Source organism: Macadamia integrifolia, chromosome 3 (genome assembly GCF_013358625.1).
Source record: "Macadamia integrifolia cultivar HAES 741 chromosome 3, SCU_Mint_v3, whole genome shotgun sequence".
In the NCBI taxonomy this organism is placed as follows: Eukaryota; Viridiplantae; Streptophyta; class Magnoliopsida; order Proteales; family Proteaceae; genus Macadamia; species Macadamia integrifolia.
The window spans coordinates 27,971,125-27,991,517 of record NC_056559.1 but is presented as its reverse complement, the minus strand read 5'-3'; the positions used below and the strand labels follow the sequence as shown (position 1 = coordinate 27,991,517).

At 38.4% G+C, this 20,393-nt stretch overlaps 1 protein-coding gene across 3 annotated transcripts in view; it reads right to left on the bottom strand.

Annotated features, from left to right (window-relative positions):
- Nucleotides 1–20,393, bottom strand: part of LOC122073874 (general transcription factor 3C polypeptide 3) — a 37,252-nt gene that overhangs the window by 11,092 nt on the left and 5,767 nt on the right. For all 3 annotated transcript variants that reach the window (XR_006138895.1, XM_042638554.1, XM_042638555.1), the window contains exons 3-10: nt 19,813–19,920; nt 18,423–18,604; nt 18,022–18,217; nt 17,639–17,896; nt 17,188–17,334; nt 10,579–10,657; nt 1,051–1,164; nt 707–876 (exon numbers count right to left, since the gene is read on the bottom strand). Coding sequence is in view for 2 of the 3 variants with exons in the window: in XM_042638554.1 (XP_042494488.1) it covers nt 707–876; nt 1,051–1,164; nt 10,579–10,657; nt 17,188–17,334; nt 17,639–17,896; nt 18,022–18,217; nt 18,423–18,604; nt 19,813–19,920 (1,254 nt within the window). In the remaining variant the exon portion in view is untranslated. The remainder of the gene's footprint in view (nt 1–706; nt 877–1,050; nt 1,165–10,578; nt 10,658–17,187; nt 17,335–17,638; nt 17,897–18,021; nt 18,218–18,422; nt 18,605–19,812; nt 19,921–20,393) is intronic.

Below are 20,393 nucleotides of genomic sequence, written 5' to 3'. Positions count from 1 at the left end.
ATCTACAACAACTCAATAACCCTCCAATAGAACAAAATCAGCAACCTGGTCAGGGTGATTCCAACAGTGTCCAAGTTCTGATCGATATGCTGAGATGAATAGTACAGCAAAGTTGTATATATCAAGGGATTACCAAAATAGTAATGTGACAAATAGCATGTGAAACCAAAATAGAAAGTTGGGAATGAAATTAGTAACTAAGAAAACAAAGTAAGAAGAGGGTGTAGAAAGTAGAAACTAGAACAGGTATGTTGTTGCTGCAGGACACCAAGGAGAACAATGATCTAAATCTTTAACAGAAGAAGGAAGGAAGGAATGTTAGCCTCCCACAGTCCCACCTAACTGTGGAGAAAGAATCACACCAAGTAAGATACACCTCCTTTAAACCAGCAAAACATAAACCGTGAGTGAGATACGAAACTAAGAGCAACTGTAGGCAAATCTAACATGCTTCATTCTGATCGTAGGCCAGAACACTATTTTTTTTTCCTTTTTTGGTTTGTGTAGCATGATGGTGTAGTCTTTCTACTTTCTAGGGTCTTCTTCCCATCCCCCCTCTTGTCTCTTCTCTCAAAGAGGGGGCAGAAAAAATTATTCTATCAATCATCAACTATGGGATAAATATTTCTACCCAACAGGCCAACATATGCTCAATTATGCAGAAAAAGTGTAGTCTAGTCTCTAACAAATTATTTTACATTATTACCTTTTGGTTTATAGTTTCAATAAACAATGTTTCACGAACAGAGGAAAATATTGCATTGACAAACTCTTCAAGCATCCCTCTGGCATGATAAATTCGAGCTAATAGCTTTTTTATTTTCCCATTAAGCCACCAATGTGTAGACTGTGTAGAATTTTTGTCCACTATTGACTCTGCAAAAATAAGTTGCAAGAAATCATGGAGACACAGCGGACATTAAATAGCAAAAAGGATACAATATTACTCTTGATCATGTTTAGAAAAGGAAGGAACACCAAAAAGGAAAAAGGGAAAAGCTAGAATAAAACAAATAAACAACAGACTATCAATCGTCAAGTTAAAGTTACCTGAATTTTTTGGGGGAGAAAGCAATAGAATGGCTTCATCTTCTCGTTCTTCCTCAAGAAGAAGGGAAGCTAAAGTTAAGCGGGCATCAATATTTCCCTCCATAGAGTGCAGACCTGAAAAGGAAGTATGGGCCAGTGACAGACACAGGACACTTTGTTTTGGAACACATTACAGAATGTAAAATTAAAATTCCATGGATAAGCTTAATCCATGAACAAATTAAATGTTAAAGTGCCTCGACCAATATAATGTGAAATGCATTAATTTTACTTCCTCCTCAAATATCTCAGAGATATATTTAAGCATCAGAATAAGTTTATCTGAGATGAACGACATAGTAAGTCAATAATCGAACTATTAATATGATCGATTATACAATTTCCAAATGATAAGAAGCTTATTAGTGAACCTAAAAGTGGGTTGAATCAGCACCACGGATAAGCTCACCACCTTGACATACCAAATTGTGGTGGGATGACATGCATGGGATCAAGGGTTAGTATTTATTGTGGTTTAGAAAATTGAGGGCTCTACAAACAAGGCATTTTATGTTCCCCGTTGTCCTCTATTACTCACAGACCCCAGAACCTCTTTAAAACTTGACAGTAGCACCATTGTACCATAGTCAAAATACTTTAGAAACTAGAAGTAAACTAGTCAGTTTATATAATCAATATAGCCTCCCCTAAACCCTTTCTTTCTTTTGAGTATTAAATCACGAAGACATGCATTGTTGTTAATATACATGGTTGTTGCCTATACTTAACAGCTTGAGCTTTTAGTATAAACAGTGAACATGGTATCAGAGTACGGAGGTCAATTGTTCGATCCCTTAGAAGTGCAACGGGGTTCCCCGACACTTTTCTCCCCTCGGTGTTGATCTACATTATTGTTGCACTTACTTCACAACTTGAGCTTCTGGGATAAGCAGTCATAAAAAAATGTATTACTAGAACTTTGGTCCAATCAACCCCTAGAATAAATTGAATACCTCCATCAAGTCATCCTTTATCAACAAGGCAACAACCCACCCACCCCACCCAAAAAATAAAGCATGCCCATAGATAAGCGAAGTCAAATCCATCCAAACTGGGAATTCTCTCCTTTATGTCTCCTCACCACCTTGTGAATCTCTTCTTACATGTTACATCAGAACTACTCTCAAGTTAGCCACTGATATGGAGTTTGGGTTTTAAAAAACCTCCAGAATTATAAATTATTCACAAAACCTGGAGGGGAAACTTGTTACTTCCCTCCTATGCTTCCCAGACACGGCAAAGGATATAACTTGGGTGGAGCAAAGATTCCATTCTTGCAATTCTCATTGCCTTGCATAAAGTGTCAAACACAATTACAACTCATAACTAGAAGTGTCCAGTTAAAAAAGCCCCCCCTCACCTTTTTGTGATCTAATGATCCAAACCCTTCAAATCTATCTTCATATCTTCTAGTGTAGGGGTATAACAAAAGAAAAAGTGTTTTGAAACAAATACTCTGATTTCAGCTGCAGGCTATCACCCAGAGTATTTCAAGCAATAGGTCACATGAGGAGGGTTGTCATATAACAACTGATGCATCAGAACATAGACTAATGAAGACCCAAACTTCAGTTACACGCAGGGTTGAAAGTATCGGTCCATATCGTACCGTATCAGCCCTTACCGATACAATACAGACCGATACGATACATGAAATTTTTAAAACCCTTTTGTATCGATACTTATCTTACAATACACACCAATACGCACTGATACAATACCGATACACACCGATACGTACCGATATTCTATGAAAATTTCAAAATTGAAGTGAAATGTACATTTCGGTATGTATCAGTATGTATCGGTACGTATCGGTGTGTATCAGTATCAATACGTATCGGTGTGTATCGGTGTGTATCAGTATCAATATGTACCGATACGGTCATAAAATGGCCAAAATGGGTAATTTTTTAGAAAACACAATTTTTTGAGGTATATTTGTTCCAAAATTGCTGCCAACCATTTTTCTCTCTAACTAAAGTGGAAATCAAAATTGGGAACTAGGATTTTACATTTATGGGACAACTACAAACCTTAGATTCTTAGTGTGATACTCTCAGTTTACTGTTTATGCATAATAAATGTTATATATAGCTTTTTTTAACTATTTTTTATGCAAAAGTGTATAAAAAAGTGTTTCCTATCCATTTATGTGTGTATCTTTAGCGTATCTCCGATACGTATCTTAATTTTGGCCGACCGATACGGAGACTGATCCCAATACTTTAATCCTTGGTTACACGTGAACCATAGGACTGATACTCTCCACAAGAACTGTAGCGGTACAAGAACCTGTAATCAGCACCTACAACAGGAAAGGAGAAGAAGAGAGAAGAGAAAGAAGGAGAAAAAAGAGAGGGTTCGGTGGAAAAGTGAGAAGAACCCTAGAGCCACAATATGATTCAAAATAGTCCCTATCATGGCCTAGATCCTTAGCTTATATTATTTAGAGTCCTACTAACTGTCTAATTACACATTCAAAGACAACTAAGCATATAAGTAAATAACAATGACTAACACTGCTTAACATAGACTAAACATAAACCAACTCTAAGACCAACTCCCACAACTCAACAAGGAGAACACTTCCCCTCACGATACACTTGAGCACTCCCCCTCAAGCTAGAGTATATATATCTCCCACACCCATCTTGGAACCACTAAGAAATGCAGGCCCAAATAACGCTTTAGTGAAAATATCACCAATTCAATCACCTGCGGTGACAAATGGAGTAGAGATCAGTTTTTGCATAATAGCATTTGAGCATTTCTCACAAAATGGCAATCGACCTCAATATGTTTCGTGCATTCATGGAAAACTGGATTTGATGCAGATCCTGAGATCGATTCAAGTTCAAGACAGAAAAAATATGAATAGATTATGGGCTTAAATGGTACATAAACCAGTTGGGGTATTTAGGGAGTTACCATAAAAGAGATAAAATGACTCAAAGCAATTTAAGATATGAGGGAAAATATTGTAATTCCCGTGAACAGTATTCATCAAATCCAATGTGAATAGAAAACCCCAAATACAAAACGGGAAAATCAGATTCTTCTAATCCTTCTGGTTGTCCATTCAAAGTGCAACTCTGGGAGGGAAATCCTGATTCAAAACCCTACTCATTCCAACCAACCTCAGGTCAGAACATGAAGCAATAATCTCAAGAAACTAAAACCACAATCTGGCGGGAAGGTAAGAACCAGCTATAGTCCCTGGCTTCACACTCACACCCCCCTCCCTTCGTATTTTGGTCTGGAACTCAGACGGGTAAGTCGCCCTAAGGTGTAGGACCTTCGCTCCTAATTTCATGTAGAACCATTGAGGGATGGTTGGAGTCGATTCAAATCTGGTTGGTTACAGGTACAGCAGGAGAGCTTCAGGGAACTCAATAAGTAGGACATAATGTGGGGAAGAAGAAGAAGAAATCAAAGAAGGAGAAATGAGAGGATTCAGAAAAGGAGAACAAGACATGCACACCAATTCTTGGCAGCCAACGACACTCAAATTTCATTCACTTCCAAAATCCATCCTAAATCGTTGGGTAACAAGCTATTTTTATAGAATTAAACAAAGAACCTATACCTATTCTGAAACTGAAAGTAATACCTGACTCTTTAACTATAAAACAGAAATAAAAACGGACTAAAACTATACTTGCAATAAACGACTCTGAAAAAAAGATAAATAAAAATAAAACGCAAATTACATAAATCCTCTCGTTGCTTAGGCCCATCCCATAATATACCTTCTCCAGGCTTTGTCCTTGAAAATTCACTTGTTCCTTTCCTTCTAACTACGTCACAAGATACCGTAGGAAATCCATCTCCACAAAACAGATGCATTTGTCTTGAGATTCAAGTTAAGCCAGCTGGTAAAAATCATCTTTAACTCTGGGAAGGAACTCACTCTATGCCAAAAATGCCCATGAAGCCTCCATATCAGAGGCTCAGAGCAGTTAATTATCTAAGTGTTTAAGGTTGATCATTTCGGGGGAGGACTTTCAGTTGCAAATAGGTGCATATAGTACCCCCTCCCCCTCCCTCCAAAGAGAGAGAGAGAGAGTGGAGAAATTGAAGCCACCTATTCCAAGAATGTAACACAAGAAGCATTATCTGGAGATTCATCTCACAAAATCTGAATTGTCTTGGAGCTAATGGCAGTGTATCATGCAAATGCCCCCCTTCACAAAATGTTGGAACATCTGAAGGAGAGAACTGAAGTTTTTTTTCTAATGCCTTTTTAATGAATGACATTAATTGAATGCATGGCAACAGTAGAACAAGATAGCAGCACAACAACATGGAACCCTCCAATAGGGCTCTCAGCTCATAATATAACCGTCTATAATACAAGCCCACCCCTACATACAAGAAACTGAATCTCACAAAAGGCATATTGCTCCCATAACAGAGCCCTGGGTATACTGGTTACTGCCTGTTGTTTCACCAAATCATCAGCCACCTCATTAGCATTTCTCAGTTTCTAATGGAATTATGGAATTGAAGAAGCTTTTGTTGTTGTAGTATCATATCCCCTGCAGTATGTTCTTCTTTTTGTTCTTTTTTTTTTTTTCCCCCTTGAAATAAAATTACTTTCCATCTATCAAAACAAAAACAAATACCAAATGGGTCTAATATAGTGAGCATAATGCTTTGGTTCCTCTATGTCTTCTGCATCCATCTAATATTCTAATGACATTAAAACATTATGAAATCCTTCACCAATCAGCAATTCTACGTCAACCTTCGGTGCCATCAACTCTGTTATCATTGAGTCCCTTCTCAAATCAGTCTTGAGAAAGCCCTACAACTCCACCACACCTCAAATGCCCAATGTCCCTGGGTCTCTCAATTAGCATCCATCAACATCCAATTAAACCAGACCTTCCGGGGGTGGCTGCCATAAAATATCGGCCTGTCCCCAATCCTAATTGTTCCTCAACTAAAAGAGTATGAAGAAGTTTTGAGATATATGTGGATTTTAAAGAACTCAAGGACAGAAATGACCTATTTTTAAATTCTTGCAGATCCATGGTCTAGGAGTACTAATTTATGATAGATACTGCAAAAAAAATTCCTGGATGTCAAATCCCAAACAAAAATGAGATTGCAGATTGTAGAAAGAAAAAGCCACATCACAAGTAGGGAGGGAGGTACCTATCATACATGGTACACAATATGATAACGGAAGGGAGGTGCATATCATGTAAGGTGACGATGGGACTCCATCCAAAAATCAAGCAATGACGGGGCATAGATTTTACCAGCTGGAAACCTTCTCAAATCTCAATTATGTTTCTTTACTTAAGTGAAATTCATCTTTTGCCCATATCTAAGCATCTTCGCAACCATAGTTTGAAATTTGGGTAAAAAATACCATAATTTCAACAAAATATATTGGCTTCAACAGAAGTCAAAGAGAAATCTTATGCAAAACAGAGGGAAGTCCAAATTTCGATGAAATTGCTTGAGAGCTCTAGAACGACTAGAAAACCTCATTTTTTTTTTTTTTTTTTTTTTGGCAAAAGCCTTCATTTTCCTGCTAAAGTCTTGGTAGCCAACTATGGAGCATTCACTTCAACATTTAAGAGGATTTGAAACATCATTTGACCAATTTTTACCAAATTTAAAATTTTTCACCTGTTAGGATGTTGCAACTTGTGATGGACTTTGAGAGATTCTTGTGATAGAGGATGACAAGGCCGTTATAATTCATTCAGGATTCAAAGCAAAACTACCACTTCGGGGTTTTTTCTTTCAATATATTCGAACATTTGTGAACATGCTTAAATAGGGGCTACAAGAAGTTTTAGGGTAAAATTTCATCATTTGGCCACCGAGTGATGGAGAACCCTTAGGGAAGGGAGGGGAAATCAGAGTAGAGAGGGGGAAAGGGAAATCACACTCAACACATTCATTCAATAATCAAAATCACTCTCTAAATCTTCAATCGATTACAACTAATATATAGGAAAATAGGAACATGAAATTAGAAACTTAACTGGAATGGAAACTAGCCTAAACTAGGAAACAACTATAAAAAAGAAACCAAAGCAAGGAAGTAAATCCTACTCCTACGTTCAAATCTGAAAAATAAAAGCATGAAATAAAATACTAAGTAAACTACTAATTTTATTTCCAACCCTTGTTGGACCAAAACCCTAAGCTGGACCGGTTCTTCTTGGCTCTTGGCTTCCAAAGTCGGTCATGCTGGTCCAACCAAGAAAGGGCAGCCGTATCTACATCAACTCTCCTCCTCTGAAAAGAACTCGACTCCGTCGAGTTAGGGAAAGGACCGAGGAGACCGTCTGAAAGAATACGCTGAATGAGGAATGATCCCACCATCTTCTTGAGCTTAATTTCAGGGAGATCTTTGGCAAGATGAAACTTCATAGTCTTGTTGGCATGCTTGAAGGCATAGGTATTGGCATAGCCACAATGCTGTACTTTCTTATCAAACAACCAAGGTCGACCAAGAAGGATATGGCACACCTTCAAAGGGAGAACATCACATTGGACTGTATCCTTAAATCCACCAATAGAATATGTGACTAAGCACCTATCTGTGATTTTGAGATTAGTGTTGTTCACCCAAGCAACCTTGCAAGGATTAGGATGTGGTTTTGTATTCAATCCCAGCTTACGAACAGCGTCTTCAGAGACAACATTAGTGCAACTGCCTCCATCAATGACCAAGGTTAGCAACTGATCATTGCACTTCACACGAGTCTGAAAAATACTACTGCGGCGTCAATCTTCATTTTCAGTGGCCTTCTGAGTGGTCAACACATGACGAATGACATAAAAAGGATGTTGGTCATCGTCACTGAGAGTGTCATTGACTTCACCTGTTGCACGCTCTTCTCTTAAATCAACTGTGTCAGAACCAAGTTGCTCTTCGGGAATATATGGTATAGGAGAATCCTTATCAATAAAAGCAACCAAACGGCTGGGACATTGGGCACTGATATGTCCAAATCCATGGCATGAGTAGCACCGAACTGTAAATCTTGAAGAATCAGAAGGTTTATTTGAACCACGCCGAGGAGGTGAGTATGAGCGAGTAGGCCATGAAGATGACATTTCAGAGACATGTCAAGGTGGAGAATACGGCCGACTAGGTCGTGAAGAGGCCATAGATGTAGCACTTGCCTGTGGTTTGCTAGGTGACCTCTCTTGGGTAGGAGACTGTTGCCAAATGGAACTAGTACCTCGAGAAAAAGTATCTGCAAAATTTCTCCGGTTGTATGGGCGTTTCAGACTTTCCTCAACCTGATATGCTACTTGTACGGCGTCTTCCATGGTAGGCAATCGACTAGATGCAAGGGCAGCACTAAGTTGAGGGTGCAAACCATTGCGAAATTGTGCCACTAATACTTCTTCATCCCACTCAAAGTCAGAACGAGTGGCCAAATAATAAAATCTAGCAACATACTCCTCAACGGTCAAATTCTCTTGTTTCAACTGTGCAAATCTGATATGCATGTGTTGCTTGTAATCAGAAGGCAAGAATCGCCGATTCATGACTTCATACATTTCAGCCCAAGTAGTGACCAAACCAATGCCTCGGGTTCGGTTCTGTTGTTGTTGCTTGATCCACCAGACTCGAGCCGTGCCTTTCAGTTTGGCCTCTGCAAATAGGATCTTTCGAGCCTCAGTCAACCCGTACCATCTGAAAAATGTATCTAAACTGTGAATCCAGTCAAGGTACAATTCTGGATTATTGTCTCCATAAAAAGCAAGGAGATTCAGTTTTGCTGCTCTTTCTGCTCCATCATCATGTCTGCCAGTCCTATATAGTGGTGGAGGTGGTGGTGGTGGTGGTAGTGTTACTGACGGATCCTGTGGAGTGGTGTTGGAAGAATCCCCAGATTGAATGGGACTCTTTCCTTTATCTGCTGCTATCAAACGATCAATAGAAACTTGCATGGATCCCATGGAAACTTGCATAGATTCCACCATTGTTTTTAGGGATGTGACCATGTTAGTGAGAACATCAAATTTTGTATCAGTTTCTCCTTTATAGGAATTCAGCTGTTAAACAACTTCACTATTGGCTACCATGGTGATGAATAACAAAATAGCACTCAAAGAATAATGGTAGAATAGTAAATAACTGGAGGCTTAAAGGGCAGGGACAGAATAGTAAATAATATTTTTTTTTGGAAGTTCAAGTTAAACCACAAAAGGGTGTGTCAGTCACGTGTGGGACAGGGGTTTGATTTGGAAATAAAAAATATATGGGACAAAAAGGGGAATAAAGGAGAAAGGGAGGGGTATTTCTGGCAAGTCAAAAGAATTTAAATTAAAAGAAGGAAGAAAATAAGACTGTGGGTTGGGGTTTCACCGCCGACAAAGGAGAGGAAGGGGATCTCTTACTCAGAGATGGAATGAACACCGGTCGCTTCCAACGATGGGAACAGCGGCTTACGAGAAGGTTGATGCAAGATTTCAGGCCGGCAAGATGTTCGAGCATAACAGGCGGTGATGGAGGAAATCTGGAACAGGTATGTTCCCGTCTCCTTGCTTCTTCTTTTCTTCTTTGCTCCTTCTCTTCTGTTCTTCTTCTTCGTCGACTCTCTCCTCTTGCTGCTCTTCTTTTTTTTTTTTTTTTTTTTTTTTTTTTTGTGTTCTCAGTATCGGTGGAAGCCGACACAGAGAATGGGAAAGGAAGAAGAAAGATGGGGAAGGATTAGGATCCTTCGGCTCTGATACCAAGTTGATGGAGAACCCTTAGGGAAGGGAGGGAAAATCAGAGTAGAGAGGGGGAAAGGGAAATCACACTCAACACATTCATTCAATAATCAAAATCACTCTCTAAATCTTCAATCGATTACAACTAATATATAGGAAAATAGGAACATGAAATTAGAAACTTAACTGGAATGAAAACTAGCCTAAACTAAGAAACAACTATAAAAAGGAAACCAAAGCAAGGAAGTAAATCCTACTCCTACGTTCAAATCTGAAAAATAAAAGCATGAAATAAAATACTAAGTAAACTACTAATTTTATTTCCAACCCTTGTTGGACCAAAACCCTAGGCTGGACCGGTTCTTCTTGGCTCTTGGCTTCCAAAGTCAGTCATGATGGTCCAACCAAGAAAGGGCAGCCGTATCTGCATCACCGAGCTGACCTGCAAAATAGACCAAATTCCATAGTTATCAAGGCAACGCCTAGGCGGCACCTAGGAGATCAGACAGCTCAACCTAGACTGGCTCCTTGGTCGCCTAGGTAACAATGTGTCACCTTATTTTTTTTACCATCCTCCATCTCTTTGGTCTCCTCTCGCCTTAATAACTATGCAAATTTCAATCCCATTTCACAGATTTCAACGGCATATTTTGGTTTCAATCAGGGTCAAAACTGAAATTTGGGACCTTGTTTGCGACATGAGTTATAATATCTTGAGATTAAAATTACATAATTCCATTGCCAAAAATTTGTTTTCATCAAGACTACTAAAATTAAAGTCTGACTCACCTCTTTGGAAGAATGGAATAGCTTGTACTCTCTTGTTCAATGACAAGTAACATTGAGCAATTTTAAAATGTAAGAACCCCTGAAAAGTTTGATATCAAATAAGTTCTCTTAAGTAGTGCTCATCAACCTAAAATAATGCAATGAACCAACAAGAAACTCAGCAAGGTTAGACAGTTATAGATGATGGAAGGTACAAGAAAAATGAAAAATAAATCAAGTCAATCAAAATGCAAGTAAAAATGAAAAACTCGGACATGAGGTTTTGAGCTGAAAAAATTACAGGATGGAAGGCCAAGTAGGAAATTTTCATGAGTAGAAGGTAAAAAATGGATTGATCAAGAGCGATGAAGCAGGAAATGATCACCCAACCTGATGCAGAATTCCAGCAAGAAGAGAAGATAGGCCTGTTGTTTTGAGCTTGGTTTAGTTTGTTGGGTTCAGCTGAACTTATGGTTCAAGTCGGTTTAAGTTGGGCTTAATTTGAGTGTCCACCCACCACAGCCCTGTAGTTTGTTGGGATCAGCTGAACTTATGGTTCAAGTTGGTTTAAGTTGAGCTTAATTTGCGTGCCCACCCACCACAGCCCTGAATCTCACTCTCTCTCCTCACCCCACCCTACCCCCACATCACACCAAAAGTACAATGCTAAAAAAAAAAAAAAAAAAAAAACTGTAACGGCAGACCATCTCCCATTCCCCAAGTCCCCATCCCTAAACACGCAGCCTCTATTCACCCAGTCAGTCTAGGTCCAGTGCAGAAGAGCGGAACACATCAGTTCAGGCCCTAGTGTTCCCAGCATTGTTTTCAGGATGTCCAGCTACACCACTGCGGTAAGATTCCCTCGGCATAGCTTGGTGCATCTCGCCAGTTACCCTTTTCTCCTTTGTGGTAAGATCTTTCTCGACTCAGTTTGGCAGGAACCCCCCCTATAAGCATGTGCTCCTTGTTGCTTGTGGGTTTGTTCCCCCCCCCCTCCTGCACCGCTCCTTGTATCTACTATCTAGCTTTTTATTTGAGTTACGTGCATGGAGTCTTGGGATATTTATGCCCTGTAATGCACTATCATATTTATGCCCCGTAATGCACTATCATCATCTTGCTTTGCTTGATTATGTGCCCTATTTAAAATGTTGAGTTTGGCTGTTTAAAGCAGTAAGTGCTCCTTTCATTACATTTTATTTTATTATTTTTTGTATCTTTTATTGGTGCATCAGGTAGGCAACTGGCACCTTAATATATTCAGCCAATCACCTTTTGCATGGATCCTAGAGTTCTTTAATTATTTAGTATTATGTCCTATCGACCTTATGCTAGGGTATACCCTGTAAGCGATGTGTTGCGTCGGCACTCGGATGCGGTGTCAAGTAGGCAAAGGTTCTTGCATGGTGGGCGCATGCAAGTAAAGAAGCTAGTCCAAAAGCAAAAGTGTGGGATTTGATTAGCATCTTGGAACATTGGATCTTTATCGGCTAAATGTTTAGAATTAATAGATGTCATGAGGAGGAGGAGGATTAATATAGCCTGTATTCAAGTGACTAGATGGAAGGGTAACAAATCTAAGGAGTTGGACGACTATGCACTTGGTATACGGGGATAAGAGTTTAATAGAAATGGAGTGAGAATAGTTTTGGATAAAGACTTAAACAATGATGCAACGGATGTTTAAAGACTTGGAGATAGGATTATAAACATCAAGCTTGTGTTGGAAAAGGGGTTATCAATATTATTAGTGCATACACAACACAACAACAACAACAAAGCCTTTTCCCAACTAAATGGGGTCAGCTACATGGATCAGCAAGAGGGCAAAATAAAAAGCAAAAGAAAGAAAAAGAAAAGAAACATAGCAAAGCAACACCTCCGGGACATCCCACCTAAATGCAATCGGAAACATGGATCCTTGCCCTCCAAACAGCTCTGTTTGATGTCATACTAAGATCCAAACCTAGCTTCTACATGTCTTTCCTTACCACTAATCAATGGTCATTTTAGGCCTACCCTTAGCTCTTTTAGCTCCTTCCAACTGGATCTGTAGAAGTATTCAAAGGTCTAAGTTGAACATGCCCAAAGCACCTTAAGCGACATTCTTTGAGCTTGTCCTGAATCAGAGCAACCCCTAAATCAACTCTAACTCAGTCATTCCCCACTCTATTCTCCTCGTTCTGCCCCACATCCATCTTAACATCCCCATCTCTGCCACACTCAACTTATCAATGTTATGTTTCTTAACGGCTCAACATTCCACCCCCTACATCATAGCCGGTCTTATGACTATCCAGTGGAATTTTCCTTTAAGCTTAGAGGTATGCATTGATCATACAATACTCCAGATGCACTTCTCTACTTCATCCATCCTACTTTAATTATATGACACATTATTGCCTATATCACCTTCTTGGTTTATAATTGACCCCAAATATCTGAAAAGTCGCTTTGTGGGACATCTCTTTCCTCAAGTTTCACCACATCGTTATTTGTCCTTGAGTGACTAAAATTAAACACCATATACTCCATCTTTGTTCTACTTATCTTAAGACCCTTAGATTCTAGGGTAAATCTCCATAACTCCAACCTATCGTTGATCTCTGCTACTGTTTCCGTCACTAGCACAATATCATTGGCGAAAAGCATACACCACAGAACCTCCCCTTGAATGTTCTTGGTTAAATCATCCATGATAAGCATAAAAAATAAGTACTTAAAGCGGATTCCTGATGTAACCCAAGAGTGATTGGAAACTCATTACCTTGACCTCCCACGGTTCTCACACTCGTCACCATTGTTAGTGCATATGCACCCCAAGTAGGATTGGATGAAAATAGTAAGTCACATTTCCGGGAACACATGCATGGTTTATTGCAAGGTTTTGGCCAATGATAAAAGATTATTATAGCGGTGATCTGAATGGACATGTTGGGAGAGACAGTAGAAGCTATGAGGGTGTACATGGAGGCTATGGTTTTGGCGAGAGGAATGAAGAGGGGATATCAGTTTTAAATTTTTCTGTTGTATATAATTTATCCATTGTAAACACTTATTTTGAAAAGAGAGGAGTATATAGTTACCATTAAAGGTGGGCACCATAGTAGCCAAATAGATTTCTCCTTCATTAGAAGATCTGACAGATCACTACGTAAGGACTTCAAGGTGATACGTAGGGAGAACATATCCATTCAACATAGATTAGTGGTCATGGATATATGTGTCACCTTGAATGCATTCATTGATAAAATGGTCAACCAAGGAAAGTAGGGACTTTTAGGGGGGCACTAACATGATGTGGAACAATACAACACGTAACAAGAAAATTTCTAAAGATGTCCTAGGGAAAACAACATCCTACTAGGGAGACTTGGTGGTGGGATGATAAGGTTCAAACAGCCATTAAGACTAAGAAAGCTAACTTTAACACTTGGTAAATGGCTAAAGACGTAGAAGATCTAAGAATTTGCAAGTCTGCCAGAAATGAAGCTAAGAAGATTGTGGGGAAAGAAAGCACAAAGAAGTATGAAGATCTTTATAACCACCTGAGCACAAAAGAAGGAGAAAACACTATCTATAAGATAACTAAAATAAGGGAAAAGAAAAGTAGAGATTTCGACTATGTCAGATGTGCTAAAAGTGACGATAGTAGAGTGCAAATAAGGGATGAGAAGTCAAGAACATTATGAAGAGGTGGGAAGAGTATTTTACAGCCTACTAAAGGTTTCTCTTTCATTGAGTACTAATTTATTGTTTGTTTCTATTTCTGAAAGTTTCTAAATCTGGTTTCAAATCTGTTTTCTTATTTTCTGAGTTACTAATCTGAGAGTTGCTATTTCAGATCTTCCATTGCCAAAGACCAGTTCTAATTTCAGATCTCTACCCTCTGCAATCCTGAATTTTTCCTTTGGTTCTAAACCCTAATCCCTTAGGTACTCAAAAGAAGAACTAAATAAAGAAAAGGCCATAAAGGGGTATAAGTCTCGCTTTTACAGCATCTAGAGAGAGTACAATGGGGCCAGTCCAACTTTCGGCCTATTTTTGCATGAAGTGCCCACTCTCAGACCCGAACCCCCGTCTTCACACTGGAAACCATAGGACCAAGCAATGGCCACTTTTAGAGAAGATAAAGATGAGAGAACTGTCAAGTTATTTGACAGTACTGCTATAAGGTCGTACTCATGATGGTAGTCTGTCCCTATCGTGAGTAAGGAAGATTAGTTAGATTTGGTTTGTATATTGCTTAGGTAGTTTCCTATTGGACTTATGTTTGCTGTTTTGGCTGTAACTCTTTCTATTTTGTACATTATAGATAAAGCATGTAGTCCAGCGATAGACTCAAACACTGTTTCTATTGCTGACCTAGTTCCCTCATTTTCTCCACTCCTCTTTCACCTCTTTGGCAGGTACTGTTTCCAGATTCTGGGTTTGATCAGAGCTATAACCAGTACCTGTCATACTTGCTATTTGTTTTTGAGAGGTGATCCCAGGATTTCAGAGCAATGAATACTATTTCAGCCTAACTTAAACACTTAATAGCAAGTAAAACAAAGAAATAAAAATTTTTACTTACCTAATCTTGTATGCCTAGCCTATACCATATTAAAGGCCCATTTAAGGAAAACCCATGGAACTAATGTTCAACACATATGTAACCCATCCCAAAGCTTATTCCTAATAAAACAAGCCCATTTCGATGACAAATCTGGATCAGTCAGAACTTCAGAAGTCCTCCTAGTGATAAAGGTGCTCTTCAGTGGAAGCTGTTTAAAGACCACTCAAGGATCTTTCCATAGAATTTTGTGCTGATATTGGATATTACAATTTAATTGGTCTCCAGAAACTAAGGGATTCGGAAATGTTTCAGAGATTTCTTTGGTCACAGTTGCTTTTCCTTAACTGGTGACTGATTAGACATTTGCGTAGAGGGGTTTTGCAGATTCTCTTTCTTGCTTTTGTTCCTTAGGGATACATTGTAAAAGCTTACTGATGCAGTTCAAGGAAGAAGGTTTTGTAGTGTCCAGTGGGTATTGTGTTCTGTTAATATTACTTTATTTACCCTAGAACACATCACTTACAACCTAAGAACTTATGTTATGGACTTATAGTTATGAAAGAATGAATGGGATTTTGTTGTTGATGATTGAGAAGAACACATCCCTATGAACCCGAGCAAAGAGACTCCAAAAAATGCAATTCATGACAAGTACAAGTTAAACAACTTTAACAAAATATAAATGTAAAAGCAAAAAAGATAGTGTAACTATATCTCATTACTGTAGAATCTCCACTCCGAGTACCAACCACCCCCTGATGCAGATTAATTATCAAAATAGGTTTGTTTTATTAGGAATAAGCCTAGGGTTGGGTTCTATACATGTTAGGCCTTCGATCCCATGTATTTTGAGTGTAATAGACCACTTTGATGGGTCTAAAAGGGGGGCTCTAAGATTGAGTACGGGATTACTAGTTAGTTTCCTTTTTCCATTAGTTTCCTTTTTAGTTAGGTTTGATTTGAGTTATATTTGTTTCCTTAGGAGTCAAGTTGTTAATTGAGTCAAGTCATTAGTAGTTAGTTTCCTTTTTCAAGTAGTTTCTAATTTCAGTTTTTAGTAACTATCACATTAGGAGAATATTTGGTTTCTTTTTTGAGGAACCTTCTATTTTGTAATTCCCTCCCCCATTAACATTATAAATAAAAAAGAGGAGGCTCCTAAAAGCCTAAAATGATTTTGATAAAAAAAAATAATAATGGTTGTTATTGTCTTCTTCATGAAGAGTTGTCTTATGTTTGATCAAGGCTGAAGGAATTGGTGTTTGATCCAATTGACTCTTTGCAGCGTGAAGTCCAAGAGGTCTCTTCAACTATTATTTCCTTCTTTTCAAAGTTAATTGCAAGGTTCTTCAAATCAGGTAAGAGATCTGAAACTGTGATTGAATTCTGGTTCTGGAAATCTCCAGATTTCTTCCTACTGCCCCTACTCTGTTCTGAAAGATCCAACCAGCCGATGGCCCTCCCCTTTTGATCGATTGTTGGGTTTATTAAGAGGGAGGCTCGATCTTAATTTGGGACCAATCAGACCGGGGGGGATTTTGAGTTATGAAGTTTCTCTCAATTCTGGCCGAATGCTAAGTCTGTCCAGATCTGAATTCTGTTTCTGTTTTGCCTTGCTGAAATCTGTTGTCTATTTAATATCCCAGTTCTGCTACTATTTAGTCCTACAACTGGTGATAACTGATTTCTGCAATTCTGAGTTCTAAGTTCACTGTGTTGCTATTTTGTGGAGTCGATTCTGGTTTTACGTAATCTGTGATGAAGTTAGTTGCTGCCCTTGTTCCTGAATGGACTGATTCACCTAATAGTAATTGGAAATTATCATATGATGTTTAATATTCTACTATTGAGGTTTTCTTGAAGCTATTGGAATCAACTGCAAGGTTTTAGAACCTGCTGTCCAGATTTGTTAGTATACTGCTATTGGGTAACTTGGTGAATTTTGGTTGTTCTTTGGTTTATAAGTTCCTATAGTATTGGGTCTAGTTTGGTTTGTCAAATCTAATCCTACATTACCCCCCCCCAAAAAAATAAATAAATAAATAAAGTAATCATCTTGTGGTTCTACTTACATGGTCATTGCCACCATTCGCTTCAAGCAAGAAATAATACTTCAACGCAGATTCATACTGACCAAGATTCATAAAGGAATCAGCAACATCACTAATCAACTTAGGATGATCATCAGTATGCTCCTTTTGCAAATCCCTGAAAATAATCTAGAAAGCATTTAACAATGTTCAGTAAGAGGATGGAAGTATTTGTAACCATATTATCAAAGACATATACAGTATCAATGCATCTGAGCCTTGATTAATACTTGAAGCGAAAGTCCAAATGTCACATATGCAGAGATGCATGCCAATGCAACCACTATAAGCAAGATGTATATAAATGCTAGAAGTCCATAATTAAGTGAAACAGTAGAAATGAGTGAATCTAGGACGCAAATAGACATCTTTTTCGAGCTTTAGATCCCAATGGATAAGCAGTTAGCTAAGTTACAAATGGGATGCAACAAACCTCGGCCTTGTCCAAATTACCCAGATGAACTTCACAAATTCCAGCCTTAACATTTAGATATAATGGGAATTCCTCTCCACGGTTGTAAACCAAGCGTGCATGCTCAATCTGCTGAAGAGCTTCAGCATGTGCATTATTTTTCATGTGTATGGCAACTAGCAGATTAGCCACATCCAAATCAATTTGAGTCTGATGATCCTTCAAATAATCCTCCAAAATTCGAACAGCTCGTTCATCCTGACCACATTTTTGGTACATCTGGAGAGAAAGGGAAAGAAAGAAAGCAAAGTCAAGTCCTGTAGTTAAGTGCATAAAATGTGCAGGTTCAAACTTTGGGCATCATAACTGAGAGAAAAAGAGTTGAATAAACTAAAATGCAAAACCTTTGCAGCCATCTTGAGCGCTTCAACATTCTCAGGTCGTCGCTTTAATATTTGCTCATATGATTCTGCAGCTTTTTGATAATCCCCAAGCTCTATATGAAGCAATGCACGATCAAACCTAAGATTGATATCCTCTGGATCTGCTGTTATAGCTTTAGAAAGGCAGTACCTTGCCTGACCGGTATTTCCTTGCTCTCTACAACAGAAAGAATACTATCTCAGAAGATATACCATTTTTCCCCATATTACAAACAGAAGCAGTACTAATATATTCAAAAATGTATACAAAAGAACATTTAAGGAAGTAAGATCCAGAACATATACATCTAAGACAAATTTCAGCATGTATGAGCTAGTTTTGCATGATGCAAATCAATGATGCAAATCAAACCAACACTCACATGGACCAGGTGAAAAGCAGTTTCCAGAGAGAGGGATCCTTTGGTGTCAAATGTGCAGAAATCATGTAGAAGTTCAATGCTTTCTTTTTGTCCCCAATTGCATTATAAACAAGGCCAAGTGTATGGTATGAATCAGGCAAATTGGGTGCAAGCCGAACAACCTCTTTGAGTACGCTAATGGCCTACAGCACAAAACAATCAGCACAAGGTCCTTTCAGACAACATCAAACACCTTAATGTCTATACCATTAACAATTAGAAGACCAGTATATATGCCGGTTTTAGACCTAGACGGGTAAAATTGGTGGGTAAGGAAATGTGAACCCAAAACTCAACCAGAGCATTAAGCTGATTAAGATTCAGTGATAACAAGCTTGGGAAAAACAAACAGTTTATCACATCCTTTAAACATAGAATAAAAATAAAGAAAGATTGAGTTCTGTATTGTCGCATTCAGGTCAAGTTGGGAACACCCAATACCAGCCTGGATGGAATCTAGACCAGGTTGGGATTGGACACACCTAGACCTGTAAAAACCAGGCTGGCTAAGGGTCAGTTTCAGATTTGGCACCTTCATGTTAAGTTATATTGAGGTAACATATGGCATAATTATTCAAAATCAACCTTCGTAGATGGACCTCCAACTCTCGGTCATTCGACAAAACTTGGAATGCCATCTACTTTAAGGTCTCCTCCAAACTTTCTCCGATCCCTTGTCTTCCTGTTGTAAACTCCCCAAGGAACAGTCTCAGTGTTGCTTCCTGGGGTTTATCCTCTTCTATTTTGCTCCCCCACCCCTTAGGGGTTGTAGCATCGCTTGCTGCATTTTTATTTTCCCCCCAGGGTTCTACACACCCCCCCCCCTTTTTCTCTTCCCCTTGGTGTTGAATTTCTTCTTATTCACCCAAAAATAAAATAAGAAGGGGCTTGTAATAAAGAACAAAATAATTTTTCAAAGTCTACATCTCTGAGTGTAAGCTTGGAACATGAATGGAGCCTTACAACCTAATCATATTCTCAGAATTAAAACTCAACTCAACTTACCCTCATTCTAACCATATATACTCAACTCGGGCATCATCAAATATTTCTGCAAATTTCCTTTCTTTGATGAATTAAGAGGGAAACTAGTTATTTATTTATGTTATTTTATTTTTTTTCCATTTTTACCTTCATTTCCTGTCTTTAATATCTCCAATTCTCTCAATTAATAAAATCTACAGTTCCTAATCACCATTTAAAGAAAAAAAAAAAAGGAAAGTAAATAAAACTATATTAGCATTTAGCAAAATTGAATGTGTGAACAACCCACGCAACTTCAACCATCAGAGTTTGGCTTGCACAGAATCATGAAGCACCGAAATGGGAAACCAATGGTCAAACAGCTTACCTCTTCATAACGACCAAATGCATAATGAAGAGTAGCATCTCCAAGTTTCCTAGTGACTTCAGGGCTAAGCTTATTTTTTGATCCCTTCCGCCTTCCCCTTTTCCTAGGCTGCATAAATTAAAGGAAGTTAGTCTTCATCCTCCAAATAACATTTGAAACATGACATACATCTTATGTTAAACAGTTAAAGCCCTAAAGGTATTGAAGGTTGGGTTTTTGCAAATTGTTCAAATAAAAGTTTTACACTAAAGGGGGGGAAAAAGGAGTAAACCTGAAGCCAATGGGAAGCACTAAAATAAAGATAAAAAAAAGACAGAGATAAGGGAATGGGACAGGTATAAATAAAGAATATACAGACCAAAGAAACCATGATTCTGTTAGCTGAAAGAAAATAAATACTATTTCTTTTGTCAATGCTTGACAGGTTTATAATCACATCCAGTCCCATCTCCTATTTCATTGAAGAGATCATTGTTGTTAGCTGAAAGAAACCAATTCTCATTCAGCTGCAACCTGGAGATGATTTTCTTTGTTTTTCCTTTATTCCTTTTTCTTCTAGAAATCACATAGACCTAAGAATT